Consider the following 18,808-nt stretch of genomic DNA (forward strand, 5'->3'; position numbering starts at 1 on the left):
AGCAGGCCTCAGTGCCTGCCAGCCCAAGAACCCGGCCAGCCAGACACCACGGGCCTCCCAAGGGGAGGGCCTCCCACTGTCCTGTTGGCTCGCCGCTCTTCACCAATCTCGTGTGGTAGCTGGTGTCTGAGGCCAGCCCTGGTGCACTCCACCTCCGGGCATGCACACCCTGTGTGGTCCCCTCCCACAGCAAATCTAGGCTGTCCCAGCATAAGCAGCAGAACGTGATGGAAATGGCAGTGTGACTCTCAAGCCTAGGTGATGAGAAGCCTTGCAGCCTCTGCCTTGGTCTCGTGGGATTCTCATGCAAGGACAGCCCCTCTCGGGACTCAGCCACCATGATGTCCAGGGAGGGAGTGCTACACGGAGAAGCCAAGAAGGAGGCGCCTCCCCGTGGACGGTCCCCGCCGACCAGCCTCAACTGCCCACTGTGCGGGAGAAGGCACTCGAACCTCCAGCTGATCCGGGCCCTGTCTGGCTCCAGCTCCAACCCCAGGCACCATCTGAGCACAACTACAGGGAAGACTGCAAGCAAGAGCCCCGCTGGGCCCAGGCAGCTCCCAGAAGCACGGGAAAGGATGGTCCATTGTTGCTCGGGGCCACGAAGTTTGGAAGTAGCCTGGTACACAGCGGTAGATACGTGGCACGTCGTGTGTGGCCACATGACCTGAGTGTGTGACTGGAGCTGGGCAGATTTAGGCTGGTTTTCCCCCTTTGGGTTCTGACTGTAACTGGGGGTGTTCACGCTCAGTTCTCTAGCTTGCCAGGGGGCCCGGTGGGAGGATAGTGGGGGTGCGGGGGCGACCCAGATGTGGTCTAACTCAAGAGGCTCTAGAGCCTGGCAGGCCCAGAAATGACAGGGGGCGGATTGACGTGAGTACTTGCCGTCATGTTAGGAGAACAAGACAGTCAGAACCTGTTCCTTTCAACAGAATGAGAGCTCTCTAGGTGGAGGCTGGCCTTATTTATGTCTGCATCCCCCACAGCCTAGCCTTTGCCGGGCACATGGAGTCCCTCAGATTTGTTGGGTTAAGAAGACTGGGTCTCCACGACCCTGATGAGCATGTGCGTCAGTCCATGCTCTGTACGGGATGTCACAAGGAACCAGGGACGTAGGGGCAGACCCTGATCCCTGCCCTGAGAACTCACAGTCTGATGGGGGAGGGGAGGCTTCTGCCAGGCTCCGTTGTCTGGGTGGGGAGGGGGGGAGTAGTTTTCATGCTCAGCAAGCCCCTGACCCCCTGCAAGGACTCAGGATAGGAGCAGAGATTAGCTCTTCCTCTTTCCCCTTTTGTATGTTTTCAAAGGAGCTGGGGGCTGGGTGGGCAGGCCTCTTGGTCCTGAGAGATCTTTTGAGAAGCCTTCAGTGCAGGCCAGGCCAAGGCTCCCTGGTGCGGTGGCTACCTTTCCCTGTCACTCAAGTGCCCAGGATGTGGGGATCCCACCCCCCTAAGAGTGCATGTGCTACAGCCCCTGGCCTCGGAGAGCACTCACAGTTGACACAGCGGGCGGTTGACAGAACCCGCGCAGTGGGTGCTGCCCAAAACAGCACCAGCGAAGACAGAGCAGAATTAAACGGAGCTGCTAGCCCTATTCAGTGAGAGGAAGAGTAGGTGGGTTTGTTTAAAATACTCCCATTACAGTCAGTTAACCTTTATGTTCCCTAAATGAAAACTGTATAAACCTGAAATTTTCGTTGATCGGGTTGCCTAGGAACAGGCGGCAGGTTTTCATAAGACAATGCAGTAGATTGTCACCGATAGGACCATTAGGAAGTGAGCTGGTTAGCGGTATTATTCCAGATCCCGCTGTTGGCATCAGGTAATGATCTGTCTGCCTCTGCAGAGCACACCCATCTTCCCAGGCTCAGGCAGGCTCTTGCAAATGAGCTTTCTCAGTCTGCTTCTGAGTCCCAGGGATAGCGTCTAGGAGCAAACTGTCACCCCTGGCTTAGGAGAGAAATCGGAAAGATCCAATTCTCATGAATTTCTTTCTTTTTAATCACCTTTCCCTACTACTGTTGGCAACAGTAATACTCAGAGCAGAAAACTCGGCAAATAAACACCAGTAACAAAATGCACCATGGAAATGAAAGAACAAAGTCACTCTAAAGCGACTTTGGTATGTCTTTTTAATATTTTTCCCCTGTTTGATATGCATATATACTTATTTTTCCACAGAGTCACTGTAGTTTGCTTTTTTCACCCTTACATTTAGGGTGACCAACCACCCTGGTTTGCCCAGGACTGAGGGTTTCCCAATACCATTGCATGTTACTGTCAGCATGCTTTTCTGAAGCTTCACAGCTTTCAGTAAGCCTGGGTGAACCAGACCTGGCTAACTAACTCCGTGTTCTTGGACACTTAGGATATTTCCTTTAAAAAAGAAAAATCATAATTAATGCTTGTCACCACAGTAGCCTTATCCATATGTCCGTGCAGGATAAACTCCTGCAAGTAGCATTATTAGGTCAAAGGATGTATACTTGGATGGCTTTTGAAAGTTTTTTGGGTTGCCCTCCCAAAAAATATGCACAAACTCCCACCCTTCCTCCCCGTACTCTCAGAGATTCTGACATCAAGGAATCCTGTCATCATGGTCAATCTGATAGGTGACAGTATGTCTCGTTTGGGGATGTCATACGTGACGTGTGATACAAAAGATATGTGTCATTATTAGTCATTTGTGAATTGCTTCTTCATGTCCTGCACCCATTTTCACTTCAGAATGCTCGTCTCTTTTTAACCTATAAAAACTGTGTATTACGCTTATCAGGCATGAACTTTGAGCCATTTTGTCCATGTTTTTAAAGCATGTGTGGTTGTTCTTTAAAGAGCAAGAGTGAGTAACAGCTGTTACCTGGTGTCTCTGAAGGAAGAGTAGTTAATGTTTTAGGTAGTTAAAGCTTCCCTCAAGCCTTAAGCACTAAGCCCCAGAACGGGGCCTGAACTCACGACCCTGAGATCAAGACCTGAGCTGAGATCAGAAGTTGGCCGTTTAACCGACTTGAGCCACCCGGGGGGCCCCTAACATTTTTTTTTTTAATTGAAGATTTGAGATGAGAAGATTTGAGAGGTATCCATATCTCCAAAATGGATAGCCCATGTAGGTCCCTTTAAAACAAAGTATAAGGCACACAATTTAACTTCTTCCTATCTCAGACACCCTGGGAACGATAGTAATTTTCCATGTGATAGGGAGACCCTCGGCAGTGGTTGAGCTACGTGGAGTTTTGACTCCTAAACCACACGGCCCCTTTTTAAATACGCGACCTCATTCTTGCCCTTACCCCCTCACTATCTGACTGTCATGCTGATTCTTTTTGCAACCATAAGCACCCCCTGCCCTGCCCCACAGCATCCTATCTCCATCAGCGATGGGGCGGGTTACCAGCTAACGCTGCATGTTAGGTTTATCTGTAAACTAAAAGCAAGTAAGCACCGAGCAGGGGTGTGAGACACATGCTCCTAAGAACGACGTAGGCACTGTCGAGGGCAACAGTTTTACTTCTTTCCTGGAGCTTGTATTATCTATCATTAAGGCTGGGAAGTAAGTGACTTCTGGGTTGTGTGAGCAGAATAGGATTAAGAAATTGAGGAGGCAGAAGGGAAACAGGAAAGATTAGCAGCCTCTCGAAGACGTAGCTGCAGAACGAGAAACCGGTAATCCAGATGGACAGAAGCAGTGTTAAATGTTATTACTTCTTGGGGGGATGGGTTAGCCTGGTGATGGGTATTGAGGAGGGCACATTCTGCATGGAGCCCTGGGTGTTATGAACAAACAATGAATCATGGAACACTACACCAAAACAAATTATGTAATATATGGTGATTAACATAACAATAAAAATTTAAAAAAATGTTATTACTTCTCCCGGGGGTCTGCTGGGGCAGCTTTTATGGAGACCATGGCATCACCGACCTAGAGATCTGAAAACTGCGGCTTCCAGGCCTTCCCCTGCTGGGCTGTGGCTTACGGCACATTACACACGCCTTCTGACTTTCAGTTTTGTCATCTGTGAAATGGAGCTAAAGCTAACTGGCCTGTTTAATAAGAAATGGAGTCAGGTGGCCTGATGTGAAGAGTCAGGGGTACAAAGGCATTTGTAAACCTGTAAGGGACCAAATGAGCAGGAGGGATTATTACTACTGCTGTTGTTTTTCTTCACAGACACACCCAGCAGCCCCATCTGCCTCCTCACCTCCCAGGTCTTCTGCGCACGCCCCAGTCTGAGCTCCCAACCCAAGCACGTGTGTCTTCAGCCCACGTCCTTGTCACCCCTCCAAACCCAATTTCATCCTTGTCGGTTTTTCCGAAGCAGGATTTGCAACAAATGGAGTGTTTTCTTAAATATTTGTCTTGCAGGCCATTTGCTTGGCATGGCTATATTTACTACAGTGCATAAGGAGCAAGGCTAAAAATACCTTCGCAGTTAACCAGATCAGTTCTGCATTTGACATTTACGTGACATTCATTTGCATCTCATTTGTTCGCCTTTCTGTTGAACAGGTAGAATGTAAGAAAGCTCAGCCTAAGGAAGTCATGTTCCCACCGGGGACAAGAGGCCGGGCCCGGGGACTGCCTTACACCATGGACGCGTTCATGCTTGGCATGGGAATGCTAGGTGAGTCCGGGCGGGGCCTGGGGACACTGCAGAGCTACCATGCACTGGGGGCGACGGAGGCCTAGACACCCACCTGGGTCACCTACCAGTTGGGCAAACTGCCTTTCTGAGTCTCAGATGATAAACCCCTTTGCAAGGTAGTTGTGACCATTACAAAGATAGATAGATAGATAGATAGATAGATAGATAGATAGATAGATAGATAGATATGGATGGATAGATGGATGGATGGATGGATGGTTGGATGGATGGATGGATGGTTGGATAGTTAGATAGATGGATAGATGGATGGATGGATGGATGGATGGATGGTTGGATGGATGGATGGATGGATGGATGGATGGATGGATGGATGGATGGTTGGATAGTTAGATAGATGGATGGATGGATGGATGGATGGATGGATGGATAGATAGATGGATAGATGGATGGATGGATGGATGGATAGATGGATGGATGGATGGTTGGATGGATGGATGGATGGGTGGATAGTTAGATGGATGGATGGATGGATGGATGGATAGATAGATGGTTGGATAGATAGTTGGATAGATGGATGGATGGATGGATGGATAGATGGATGGATAGATGGATGGAGAGATGGAGAGATGGAGAGATGGATGGAGAGATAGATAGATAGATAGCTAGCTAGCTAGATAGATAGATAGATGGATGGATGGATGGATGGATAATCATCTTGTCCCATGCCTGGCTCATAGGGGGTACTTGATATTATTTTATCTCCTCTCTAGTCCCTTCTTCGGAAGGAGAAAAAGGCAGCCCTCTGCCTCACGCCTCTCTACTGGCGGGGTGTTCTGAAAGACCTGAGGACTCCTGACTGGCTTCACCCATGTGGGCTGAGGCTCCATTTTCTAAAACTTGGGAGAGGAAAGGAAGTAAAGAGGGTGGGCTATAATCCTGTCTATTTAAATGATTAACATTTTTCTCTCGGGATATCAGAATTTGCATTTAAATGGATGTTTTAAATGGCCTGTTTTACTCTTTATTTGCCAAAAAAAAAAAAAAGAAGATGAAAGACAAAGTGTGTTTTGTTCTGAAGAAAAATGATCTCTCCTGGCTTTTAGAGGAATTAAGTTGCATATTATGCCCCTTCCTTAAAGGTATCTCTGTCCATCCTGCGTAGATAATTGAAAATCTTGCCGCTGAAATGGCATGAAAAATGGAGAAAGCAGAGAAGAGGCGTAATGGTGTGGGTCGCAACAATAATTAGAAATTTCAAGGCGGGAGAGCGGTATTTTAGTGCGAGTTATTGTGTGTCGGGAAAATACTAATTAAATGGGATAAATGGTAGTTAATGGTAAAATTCCATTCAGGCACATGATCTGTCTGGTTTTAATGGATTTTCATTCGGTTTGGCAATGAGTCCCCCTTCTATATTGTTTGATCAGCTCTTTTATGTATTTTCAGATTCGCAGTTCTTTAAATCATTCCTGGCTCCATTTGAAATGTATGAAACTTTTCTTGGTGTTACACGTTCTTAAAAAGAATTGTATCTATTTTGTCTGAGGAAATAACAAGGGCCAGTAAAGTTAGTTTGAGGAACTTTGAGAAATGGAAAGAGATGCCACGAGAATCCTAAAAGTGGCGGAAATGTTATTACTTCTTCTGGAATTAATGTTTTAGGTTTAATTGACTTTCATTGAAAATTCCTATTTACTTCTTTAAGCATTGGCCAAATGATTCTAGCGCTGATCTGGAAGCAGAAACACATGAGAATAGATAAGAAAATGTTTTCAAAAGAAAAAGGAGAAAAGACTAGTTTGACCAGATAGCAGAACACGGCACAAAGCTACAGTAATGAAATAGTGTGGTATATAGGAATGCACCTGTTGGGAGAAAAAGTGAAGGCACCTAAACTAAACGTATTTCTATGTAAGAGTGTAATTATTATAAAGAAGTTACTTTTAAAAATCAGTGGGAGGGTGTCTGACTCTTAATTTCGGCTCAGGTCATGATCTCAGGGTCGTGAGATCGAGCCCCACATCGGGCTCTGCACTGAGCGTGGAGCCTGCTTGAGATTCTCTCTCTCCCTCTCCCCCTCCCCCCACCCCTGCTCATGCTCTCTCTAATAAAATAAAATAAATAAAAATGAGTGGGAATTGGGTGCCTGGGTGTCTCAATTGGTTAAGCGACTGCCTTCGACTCAGGTCATGATCCTGAAGTCCCGGGTTCGAGTCCCGCATTGGGCTCCCTGCTAAGCAGGGAGTCTGCTTCTCCCTCTGACCCTCCCCCCTCTCATGCTCTCTCTATCTCATTCTGTCTCTCAAATAAATAAATAAAATATTTTTTTAAAAAATCAGTGGGAATTATCTCCTGATTGACTATGAGACACTTGTCTACCCCTTGCTTCAAAAGTAATTTGTATGTGGTCTTTACCATATGTTATATACCAAGAGAAGTTCCAAATGAATTAATAGTTGTAAATTCTTAAAATCAAATTTTAAAAGAGTTGCCTCCTGCCGGTTTTTGGAGTCTTGAATTTTAAACGGTGAGTATAAAGGTCCTGGGGCATAAAATGGGAACCTTCTTAGGATCAGATCTTCAGGAAGTGCCGCTGCCTTTAGGAGTCTAACTTGATGCCCTTGGCAGGCTGGGAAGAATGACCTGTTTTCTTCAGGGGGAAGCAGAGGTATACAGCGAAGCCAGCTTGTTCATGTCAATTGCCAGAGAGCAAAGGTGCAGCAGTTCTGTTCGCCCCAGTCTGCAAGCAAGGGCCGGGGGCCCACATCTCTACAGACACCCAAGCTCGGATCCCTGAACAGAGGGCACCCAGTGGTTTCATAATGGGAGCCAAGGCGGGGAGGCTTTGTTGAATGCAGGAGGTGCTCACCGGCAGTCGGCTTTGAGCACCTGCTTGCTGCGTGCGTGCCCTGCCCTGGGCTGGCACTGGGAGACAGTGCTTGACAAGGCAGATGTGGTCCCTGCCCTCTGGAGCTTGTGGTCTAGTGAGTGTGATAACAGCTAACAGCTAATCCTACGGATAGCTAGTTAGTCATAATAGAGTTTGGGGGTGCTATAAGAGCACATCATGAAGAGTGGAAATTAGACTGAGGAATCAGGGAATACCTCCCTGAGGAGGTGACCTGTTCGCCATGCTAAGAAGGATGCCCAAGCTCAGAGTGATCCAGACAGGACTAGCCTTGCAAGGCGAGGATCCTAGTGGGGAACACTGAGAGCCCCCTGGCCTGGCTGAGGGGCCAGGTTCCCGCAGGGCCTGTGTGAGGAGGGGTGCTGGGCTCAGAGCCTCCAGGATGGGCTTTGACCCTGGCTGGTGGTAGGCAAACCCACGTGGTCCGTGTGTTTCTCCAGGTGCCATCCTGTTGGCTCCTGTTTATTGAGGGATGGATATGTGATGAATGGCGGGGGCTTACTCCTCTGCCCCCGCTTTTTCCCTGTCTCTCCTGGTTGAAGTCATGACTTCTCTGAGCTGCAGTAAAGAAGTAATTGTTGGTTAAAAATGTTGTGGTGAATCTGTTAGTCCTTGAGTGAGAACCTCCCCCTCCCCCTCCCACTGACACCCCTGCTGCTTAAGGCTTTTGCCTTTGGCCCATGTAACTCTGTTGAGACTGCCACCAGGCAGAAGCCCCAGACCCCAGCCAGCCCCACTCACATCACAGAGGCTTTCCTCCTCCTCTGGTCAAGCAGAGAGCCCTTGAGATGGAATTGATGGTGTCAGGCCAGCTTCCCCCAAGGTAGGGGCTGTGTAAGCCAGTGGGTTGGGACTTCAGAACCAGGGGATCTGGATTCCTCGCCCCCTGAGCTGCATGACTTGGGACAAGTGCCAACAGCTCTGTCCTTCAGTTACCCCATCCTTAGAGAGGAATGTGGGACACTCTCACCTCATGGGGCTGTTGAGGATCAATGAAACCATCTTGTGCCTCGCCAGCACTGTATTTCGTCAAATCCAAGGTGCTGTGGGTGGTGAAATGCATCTTTGTACAAACATTCAGAAAGAAAAATACAGATGCTGTTAATTAAACTGGACCAAGGCTTTCTTACCACAATGACTTGTGAGATAGAGCTCCTTTCAGAGACATTAAGATGTGAAAAAAATGTATGTCTTCTGATCAACAAAACACAGTAGGATATACTCAAACTGGGAGCTCTTCTTAGTAAAGCCGTGGGGAGCCCGAGGCATTCCCACCCGAGCAAGTGCCCAACACCCTTCCATGGGGCATCCCTTCCTGCCAGCGGCCAGGAACGCAGCCGGACCTGCAGGTGTGGCTTGCACTGTGGCATCTGCCGCCTTCTCCGTTGAGACCCCTAGGCCAAGGAGTTGGATCATCTTTGAGTTTCTGTGATCTGTGCGCTGGGCTCCAGGCCTCATCAGCCGCCGGGCCTCCTGAGTCCCCAGCCACGGTGGTGAGGTCCTTCAGGCACCTGCTGAGACGGGCCTCCTGAGAGCTCCCAAAGTATGCCCCCAGCCAGGAACCAGTTCAGCCCGAGGTCCAGGCAGAGAAGGGGTGAAGCGGGCACAGCACCCAGGGAACCCAACACACAGTCTCAAGGCCTGGCTGGCCTCTCACCTCCTCAGCCACACTGGAGACTCCTGACGCTGCCCTCGGCTTCTCCCATTGGCAGAGCCTGGCATCCTGGGCCTCTAGATACTCTGGGCGAGTAGAGTGCCATCTGCTATGTTGAGACCGAAGCCCTTGCTTCTTGCTTCTTCCCTCTAAAATGGTCGCACTGAGCAGCATCTGATCCTTTCCTAGGTTGGGGATGGCCTCACATGTCCCCACAAGTCACCTAGGTCACCCCGTCCGTGGTGCATATCTGTCCTGGAATCGCCACCATCACCCGTCACCTGTCCATGTCATCACCGCTGTCATCATCAGCCACAGTTTGGTTGATGAACTCGGCGCAGAACAACGTTTGTTAAAAGTTCATTAATGAAATAAAGGTTTAGTGCTGTAAATTTTTGTTGTCGGAAGAGCAGAAAAATGTCTAACACTTGGACAGGTTTTTCGAAGTGAGACTATACACCATTAAAGCTTTTCAGTCCATTCTCACAAGTGTTTCCCAAGTACCTACTAATGGCCAGGCACTGTTCTAGGCGCTGAGGATGCCTCAGAGCATCTCAGGGAGCTGACGTTCTAGTGAGACAGCAGATACGCTGGTCTGTAAATGACTTGGAAACTGTGAAACTAATTTTTAAATATCCCTTAAGATTTTTTCCATACTTTGGGGAGGTCTCGTCAAAGGGAGGCTGACAAGCGTATAGTTACACAGTTATGTTTGCTTGATCTCTCTTGATGTGGCTGCATCCATCCTTGGGAGGAAACCTACAGCTGTTTTGGTTTTAGCTTTCACAGCCTTTGACAGAGTCATAGAATAATCAGCCCACTTGGGGAATTCCTTAAAAAAGAATGTAGGAGAGAAGAGGAGGGGGTCTCCTCAGACCAGCTCTCCCAACCTTCGAGCTAAACAAAACGAAAATCAGTGAAGACCCTTGGAAAGGTCTTTCTGCAGCCCTTCAGACTTTGTTCTGCTGTCTCGTGCCCTAGACTCTCTGGTTTTTCTTCATGAAAGTGGACTCAATAAAAGCAAATGTGATTATTGTTGATATATTTTATTCCTTTTGGGCCTACTCTGCCCTCAGCCACTTAATCCTACTGCCTCTAACTGTCTTGACCTGGCTGGGCACACACTACTGAACATGCTTGATACCACTGGTAGAGAAATACCTCATTGCTGAGGCCTTGAAGGAAAGCTTCGCCCCGCGGGCCCGGAAATAGTGCAACTCTGTAGACCAGCTGAAGAAAGCCTGAGGCATTCTTACCAGTGCTCCTACTGAGAAGTCCCTGTGAAGTCTTGACCCAGTGTTTCCCAACACTAAACCCCTCTGAAATGAAAGCAAATTAAAAAAAAAAAAAAAAAAAAAAACAGCATCTAGAAGAGATGAGGATCTATAATCTGCTGGTGTGCACTAACAGATGAAAAGGAGATTGGCCTAGAACTCATCCAGGAATTCAGTCAAGTAGCAGGCTATAAAATCAATGCACAGAAATCAGTGGCATTCCTATACACCAACAACAAGACAGAAGAGAGACAAATCAAGGAGTCGATCCCATTCACAATTGCACCCAAAACCATAAGATACCTAGGAATAAATTGAACCAAAGAGGCAAAGGATCTGTACTCAGAAAACTATAAAATACTCAGGAAAGAAATTGAGGAAGACACAAAGAAATGGAAAAACGTTCCATGCTCATGGATTGGAAGAACCAACATTGTGAAGATGTCAATGCTACCTAGAGCAATCTACACATTCAATGCAATCCCCATCAAAATACCATCCACTTTTTTCAAAGAAATGGAACAAATAATCCTAAAATTTGTATGGAACCAGAAGAGACCCCGAATAGCCAGAGGAATGTTGAAAAAGAAAAGCAAAGCTGGCGGCATCACAATTCCGGACTTCCAGCTCTATTACAAAGCTGTCATCATCGAGACAGTATGGTACTGGCACAAAAACAGACACATAGATCAATGGAACAGAATCGAGAGCCCAGAAATGGACCCTCAACTCTATGGTCAACTTATCTTTGACAAAGCAGGAAAGAATGTCCAGTGGAAAAAAGACAGTCTCTTCAACAAATGGTGTTGGGAAAATTGGACAGCCACATGCAGAAGAATGAAACTGGACCATTTCCTTACACCACACACAAAAATAGACTCCAAATGGTTGAAAGACCTAAACGTGAGACAGGAGTCCATCCAAATCCTAAAGGAGAACACAGGTAGCAACCTCTTCGACCTCAGCCGCAGCACTTCTTCCTAGAAACATCACCAAAGGCACAGGAAGCCAGGGCAAAAATGAACTATTGGGATTTCATCAAGATAAAAAGCTTTTGCACAGCAAAAGAAACAGTCCACAAAACCAAAAGACAACCGACAGAATGGGAGAAAATATTTGCAAATGACATATCAGATAAAGGGCTAGTATCCAAAATCTATAAAGAACTTATCAAACTCAACACCCAAAGAACAAATAATCCAATCAAGAAATGGGCAGAAGACATGAACAGACATTTTTCCAAAGAAGACATCCAAATGGCCAACAGGCACATGAAAAAGTGCTCAACATCGCTCGGCATCAGGGAAATCCAAATCAAAACCTCAATGAGATACCACCTCACACCAGTCAGAATGGCTAAAATTAACAAGTCAGGGAACGACAGATGTTGGCAGGGATGTGGAGAAAGGGGAACCCTCCTACACTGTTGGTGGGAATGCAAGCTGGTGCAACCCCTCTGGAAAACAGTATGGAGGTTCCTCAAACAGTTGAAATTAGATCTACCATTCGATCCAGCAATTGCACTGCTGGGTATTTACCCCAAAGATACAAATGTAGGGACCCGAAGGGGTACGTGTACCCCAATGTTTATAGCAGCAATGTCCACAATAGCCAAACTGTGGAAAGAGCCAAGATGTCCATCGACAGATGAATGGCTAAAGAAGAGGTGGTATATATACACAATGGAATATTATGCAGCCATCAAAAGGAATGAGATCTTGCCATTTGCAACGACGTGGATGGAACTGGAGGGTGTTATGCTGAGTGAAATAAGTCAATCAGAGAAAGACATGTATCATATGACCTCACTGATATGAGGAATTCTTAATCTCAGGAACAAACTGAGGGTTGCTGGAGTGGTCGGGGGTGGGAGGGATGGGGTGGCTGGGTGATGGACATTGGGGAAGATATGTGCTACGGTGAGCGCTGTGAATTGTGTAAGACTGTTGAATCACAGATCTGTACTTCTGAAACAAATAACGCAACATATTTTAAGAAAAAAGAAAAAGAAGAAGATAGCAGGAGAGGAAGAATGAAGGGGAGTAAGTCAGAGGGGGAGACGAACCAGGAGAGATGATGGACTCTGAAAAACAAACTGAGGTTTCTGGAGGGGAGGGGTTGGGGGGATGGGTTAGCCTGGTGATGGGTATTGAGGAGGGCACATTCTGCATGGGGCACTGGGTGTTATGAACAAACAATGAATCATGTAACAGTACACCAAAACAAATTATGTAATGTATGGTGATTAACATAACAATAAAAAATTTTAAAAAAAAGAAGAAAAGAAAAGGAGATTGGCTGGTATGTAGAGCTGCATGTCTAGACTCATTTGTAATTTCAACAGGGATTTGTCTTTCCCCAAAATATCTGTTGAGGTCGTTCCCAAGGAGGTCTCCATTTGTTCAGCTGTTTCCTGGTGGACAGAGGAAACTCAAAATTCAGCTCTTCAGTTTCCTTCTAGGACAACACAGTGCACCAGCACTTTCTGTGGTGGTAGAAGGGGCCTCTGTCTGTGCTGCCCAAGATGGTAGCCACTAGCTAATGTGGCTACTGAGCATTTAAGATGTGGCTTATACTACTGAGGAACTGGGGTTTTCATCATAGTTTAGACTTAAATTTAAATTGGACAACATAAGCCTAAAGATGCTCCTATGGCTCGGAATGACTCTGGGGTCTGAGCATCTGAGTAGACTTTGGCCTTCACGTCCCAGCCTGGGAAGGGCTCTGGGCACTAGGTGTTACATCTGGATGCATCCCTCATGGAGCCAACATGGCGCGCCGGGCAGTGCTCTGCATACCACGTGGCATATATGTCACACTCTGGCAGGTCCCTGGATAAACAGCCCTTGTCTCTTGTCCTTTCAATTCGGGGTCCTGGTGGGAGCAATTTTCCATGACTGAGTAGCTGAGTCACAGAGCCCGGGAGAGGATGAGTCATGTGCCCACCTAGAATGCAAACATGTTTCAGGGTTAGAGCCAGCATCTCCTAGAGTTGGAGCAAAGATCGAGAACCACGATTCTGAGAACTCTGCCAGCATCCCCAAAAGGGGGCCCTGAAATGATCTGACTGGCAAATTTGAGTAGTTGTTGATTTCTGAGTTCCTTTTTTTTTTCCCACAACGGAAAGCCTATCTGCCAGAAAGGTGGTCATCCAGGCAGCAGGCTTAGTTTTTCCTTTAGTGACAAGAGATAATTACTGTGGGATTGATCAGGCGTCCAGAGTACTGGAGCACATAAATTGGGCAGTGGCCAGTGCGGGCGGGGCCCAGCTACTAATGGAAGCGGCGGCTGGGTCATCTCGCTGTAATATGGCTTGATGGAGCATTCACATCGGTCTGCTGTAATGTGCTATTGATATGCAGCCAGCCAATTTCCCTGTGTGGCTGGGGCTGGGAGCCGTTGGAGCAGAGCTGGGCTGCACAGCAGTAAATGAAGAGGAAAATTGAAGTAATGTTGTATTATAAATTTATGATTTCATCTGCCTGACCCAGAGGATGTTCGTGATGGGGGCTGGAGATCAGATCCCCCACTCCGGCAGATGCCAAATTCTCGTCTTTGTTGTGCAGGAGACAATATTGACATGTCCAGGAAGATTGGGGTGAGGCCCCAAATTGGGGTGAACTCGACCATGCTTGTCTTCCTCCTTGTCGAAGACTGCCGTGTGCCAGGAAGAAGGTGGCCGGAGTCCGGGAGGGGCTGGGCGTCCCACCCGCTCCCCACCCCACCTGCCCCGAGGGAGGCTTGAAGGTGACCCATGGGCCTACACTTACGCTGTCAGATTAAAATATTTCAGACCCCTAGTGCTGAAGTTAGAAGCAAAGGAGTCATTTTTCACCAGGAAAGGCCCTAGGCAGCGGTGATTTGGCTGTTTGCATATAATCCGTTTATCAATAGTGTTGAAATAATGGTTTAAGAAATCTAGTCATGAAAGATCTGATTTGAGAGTGGGTGATTAATTCGGAAGAGAACTGAGCTGGCCAGCCATGAAATAAATACCAAGGGAGAAGCCAGTGTGCGTGCATCCACTTAAGACCTCTTGGGCTCCCCCGCTTCCTCTCCGTCCCTCTGTCCCTCTCTTTCCCCACCGGGGGGCCAGAGCTGAGCGTCACCCTTGGAGAGCCTGCTCCTCGGCAGGCAGAGCAAAGCCGTGCAGTCATCCCGCTGGTGTGGGCAGCCCTGTGCCAGGGAGACCCCGAGCACCGGGAGATAGCGCACCCGGAAGGAGCAGGCGCAGGGCGCTTTTGACGTGGAAACGGGTCAGTCGGCCAGTGAGTTGTGACTGCTCGTTTGGAAAGGCTCTGGCCAAACGGGAAGGGAAGGGAGCCACGGGGAGTCTCAGTCGAGAATGCTGTAAGGGACCCACAGAACTTTGTACAGATGGCAAGACTCAAGCTGTCAGAGGACGAGGAAGACCCCCCCCACCAAAGGGCATGGCCTTGGGCCAGAGGCAAGCCTGGACCCCAAGACTCCTGACACCCACAAGAGCAAGCCTCTCTTCTCGGTCCAATGACAGATCCACTGGTCAAGCGGAGGCTGTGACACAAACACATGTGGGCAGGTGAGGAAAGGTGGGTCCCATCTCTGGCCCTCTAAGGCATACGAGCTCTATGCACAGGCAGCAGGAAGACCTGCCAACGCGAACACACAATGCCCGAGGGCACCCGAGATGGAACTGCGTGAATGCTCCTGTTCCGTTAGCCCTCACCGCAGGTCAGAAGATGCTTGCGACGCACCCACGTGCACTCGGGACGCGGGTGATGAGACCCCAGAGCCCATATTTGGGGGGTGTCCGTGGCTGTCTCGAGCTGCTGCCCTTGTGGCTGGAGCGCAGGAAGACTCTGACAGACCCCACCCATCAAAGCCATTCTCTACCAGCATCTTGGTGGCAAGCCACGGAAACAACTCTGGCTGCTGCAAGCCAAAAAGGAGATGATTGGAAGGGGCTCGTCAGCGCATGGAGTTGCCGAGAAGGCTGGAGAATAGGCAGTAACTGGGGAGGTGGGTGGTCAGCCACAGCCGTGACCCAGGGACAACCTAGGAATGACCTGGTCGAGGGGGGGGTCCCCTGTTGCCACCACTGTGTGCTGGGCTCATGCTAAAGGCACCAGAATAAATTCTGAATCACTGTCTCCTCCTCTGCCCCACTAGCCTCAGCAGTGGATCCAAGGAGGACTTCCCTGGGCCAAACCCAGGTTCACAACCTGCTTTCCCGCTGCCTGGCTCAGAGAGAGCAGGAGGGGGCCCTCTTCTGCTTCCAGGATGGGAGGCAGGCCTCTTTCTAAGACTCAAACTCAGAGGAGGGATTCAGGGACTGGGCAGCCAAGAAACAGCCACAAATATCCACCTCGGAAGTTAAAGCAAAAGTCCAGCTGTTGGTGGTGCTTGGGTGGTTGGTGATAGTGGTGGCGGGAGGCTGGCCGCGGAGGTATGTGAAGAGCGTGAATGTACTGGGTCTCCCACACACCGAGTGGACAGAGGCAACGTGAGCCTGGTGGGATGGGAACGAGGGGGACCCATGGGTCCCCTGGGGCTGGCAGAATCGGTCCAAGAGGGCTGCACACTGGCCTTCTCTGTCACCTGAGCCCAGAGGCGGGGACATAAATGGTGAAGTAGCCTGAGCGAGCACAATGCAGGGTGGAGAGCCAAGGGACTGCTCACTGGGGGTTTCATACTAGATCACAGAGGGCCACACCGGGAGCAGAACATGCCAGAGTTTCCTCATGCCCAGCCCAGCAGCCATTTCCACAGGCAGCCCACGGTTAACGGATCACCCCCTGGGTTATCTGCTGAGATCATGTGGAAAATACGCTCGCTGTGAAGCACCCGTTAGTTACCATGTGTGGCGTGAGGCTTCTGGGTTTGGGCCATGCTCCCTGGAGCACATTTTAACCCGAGCAGTCCCTCGTTGCCGGGGCGGGTGGGGGGAGGGCGCTTGGGAAGATGCTGGCACCCTGTGGAGTACCTGTGCTTGGACGCAGGCCCCCCGGGACCCTGCCTCCCCTGGGCCAGGGCTCATTAAGCCCAGTGGTTTTCTACAAGCGCAAGGTCAGCCCTGAGTTTTGCCCCACAACTCTGACCCCTGAGTGCTCCCGCTTTGTCTGCTGCGGGCACCTCTGTCTGCTGCCTCGGGAGGAGGCATTACAAGGACTTTAATCTCCTACTGTCAATAGCTTTAAGGTAAAGTACATTCAGAGTAAGCTCTCCAAATGTCAGAGCCAGGCACAGGTCCTCTGTTTGGTGCTAACGCGTGGCATTTACTCTGCAGGTTCCAGAAAGTGCGTGGGCTTTGGGGGGGTCTCTCTGCCCAAATATAGGTTAATTACCAGCAGGCTGACAGCGGTGCCCCCAGCCACAGGAGAGAGGGGACCCGAGCCCTGGGTAAAGACCCTCACGGGAGACGAATCATTTCGTGCGGGAAAATAACCCAGGCTGTCCTCACTTCTGCCCTCCCTGGGATTTCACCCCAGGGCTGAGGCAGCAGCTGTACTAATGCCCCTGTGATCTTTCTCTCTGTGTTCAAGGCTACCCCAACTTCGTGGCAACCTATGGCCGCGGCTACCCTGGATTTGCTCCTAGCTATGGCTATCAGTTCCCAGGTGAGTGTCTTTGTCTCCCGGGGCTTTGGAAGCACAGGAGATGGGCTGCATTGGAGGGGAGGCGGGAGGATCCCTAAAGAGAACACAGCTGGGACACATACGCATTCAGAAATGACCTGTAGGTGCCGAAGTTCAAACCCACTGAACTCCGGGGGCAGGATGCAGCTCAATGTCTGATTAACCGAAGTACCGCCTCCGTGCCGGGTATTTGAGAGTGGCAGCTTTCGGGGGAAGGGAAAGAGCTGAGTCAGGAGCCCTCCCTCTGCCCCCCCTTCTTTGTCTGGGGCCTGTTACAGGTTCTCTCACTGGACTGGACTCCTACCCTCTGCTTTCCTCGTCCCGCGTCTCCCTCCCCCCTACCCCCCTTCCTGTCCTCCTCCCTCCCCGCCTCCAGCTCTGCCTGGCGGCCCTGGCTTGGACACCCTTCTGTGTGTAACTGCGGTGTGCTGTTGGGGTTTGGGTTTGCTGTCCTGGGTCGGGCTGTAGATTCACCCTCCCCTGCATGTAGGCGTCAGAGACTCGAGGCAGAGCCCGCAACAATGCCCGCTTTCGTGCCCAGGCTGCCGCAGCTCCCACATAGCTGGGGGGCCTGGGACCCCCACCTGAGGTGGCAGCAAGGGCAGGCATGGTCTGGGTTGGGGAGAAGGGTGCTGAAGGAAGCAATGTTGATAGGGCTTTACTTGTCCCCTGAAGGGGTGAGTCAGCCTTTCCCAAACATGGAGTATAGACAAGAGTGTATCGGGGTGCAGGGGTGCTTGGGGGTGTGTGTGTACAGGGGACAGCTGGAGTTTCTAGAAAAGGCACTAGGAATGGCGTTTTGTCCTCTTGGGTTCTCTGCTGAGGAAGGAGGCTCCCTCGGAAGCTGGGCTTCCAGCAGTTTCACTCCTGGTTGATCATCCTGCCTGGACCCAGAGGCCTTGGAGGCCCAGGGAGCATAGGCATGGCCCTTAGAGGATCCTGTCCTGAAGCCAGGGAGGAGGGCCAGGGAGAGGTGCGTGAGGGTCTCACCCAGTGTTTGCACACCTCCGACTGAGTGTTGGGGTGGGGTAAGGGTGACTCAACAGGAAGCCAGGAAGCATTTGGGGCACTTAGAGCCATGCCCGGTGGAGGACAGATCCTCCATCAGCGACGGAAGCCCCAGGCTCTTTCCCATGGCCACAGCAGGTCACCCAGTATCTCTGGGCCTCATCTCTGTCTTCTGTAAACAGGGGGTTTGGGCAGGATAGTCCCTGGGGTCTGTGCACCCTTCCGATTGTGGGGGTGAGGGGTAGGGGAGGCAGATACAGTAGCAGCTGTTCCAGATGGGGGAGTGTGAGTGGGGGAGACTCCCCCATGAGCGTGTCCCCTGGGGCCAGTGTCTGCACGGGGGGGGGGGTGGCTCTTGAAGCAGGGCAGTGGGCGCTACAACCAGAGAAGTCTGCCCCTCCAGTAGGTTTTCCCATGTACAGATGGGGACCCCAAGGCCTAGAGAGGTAGAAAACCCTGTTCCAGGGCTCATTAGCAGCAAGGAGCAGGGCTGCGATTTAGACCCAGGTGGTCTGGCTCTTAACTCCCATGTTCCTCTCTCTAGCGTCCGTCTGTCCAGGACGATCCCACTAACCACACATAGCTACTATAATTTAGATTTAAATGAAAATGAAGTAAAATGAGAATTCCAGTTTCTCCGTCACACTAGCCACGCTTCACTTAGCAGCCACATGTGGCTAGTGGCTACTGTTAGCACAGCCTGTAGAACATTTCTACAAAAGTTCTGTTGGAAGGCACCATTCT

General features: G+C 49.9%; 1 protein-coding gene across 3 annotated transcripts in view; it reads left to right on the top strand.

Moving 5' to 3' along the window:
* MSI2 (musashi RNA binding protein 2) overlaps positions 1–18,808 on the top strand; it is a 385,942-nt gene that overhangs the window by 322,922 nt on the left and 44,212 nt on the right. For all 3 annotated transcript variants that reach the window (XM_028093017.2, XM_028093019.2, XM_028093022.2), the window contains exons 9-10: positions 4,510–4,624; positions 16,964–17,038. In XM_028093017.2, the coding sequence (XP_027948818.1) occupies positions 4,510–4,624; positions 16,964–17,038 (190 nt within the window). The remainder of the gene's footprint in view (positions 1–4,509; positions 4,625–16,963; positions 17,039–18,808) is intronic.

This window comes from Eumetopias jubatus, unplaced genomic scaffold (genome assembly GCF_037043125.1).
Source record: "Eumetopias jubatus isolate StellerSeaLion01/CBP00866 unplaced genomic scaffold, mEumJub1_p1.0 scaffold_10, whole genome shotgun sequence".
In the NCBI taxonomy this organism is placed as follows: domain Eukaryota; kingdom Metazoa; phylum Chordata; class Mammalia; order Carnivora; family Otariidae; genus Eumetopias; species Eumetopias jubatus.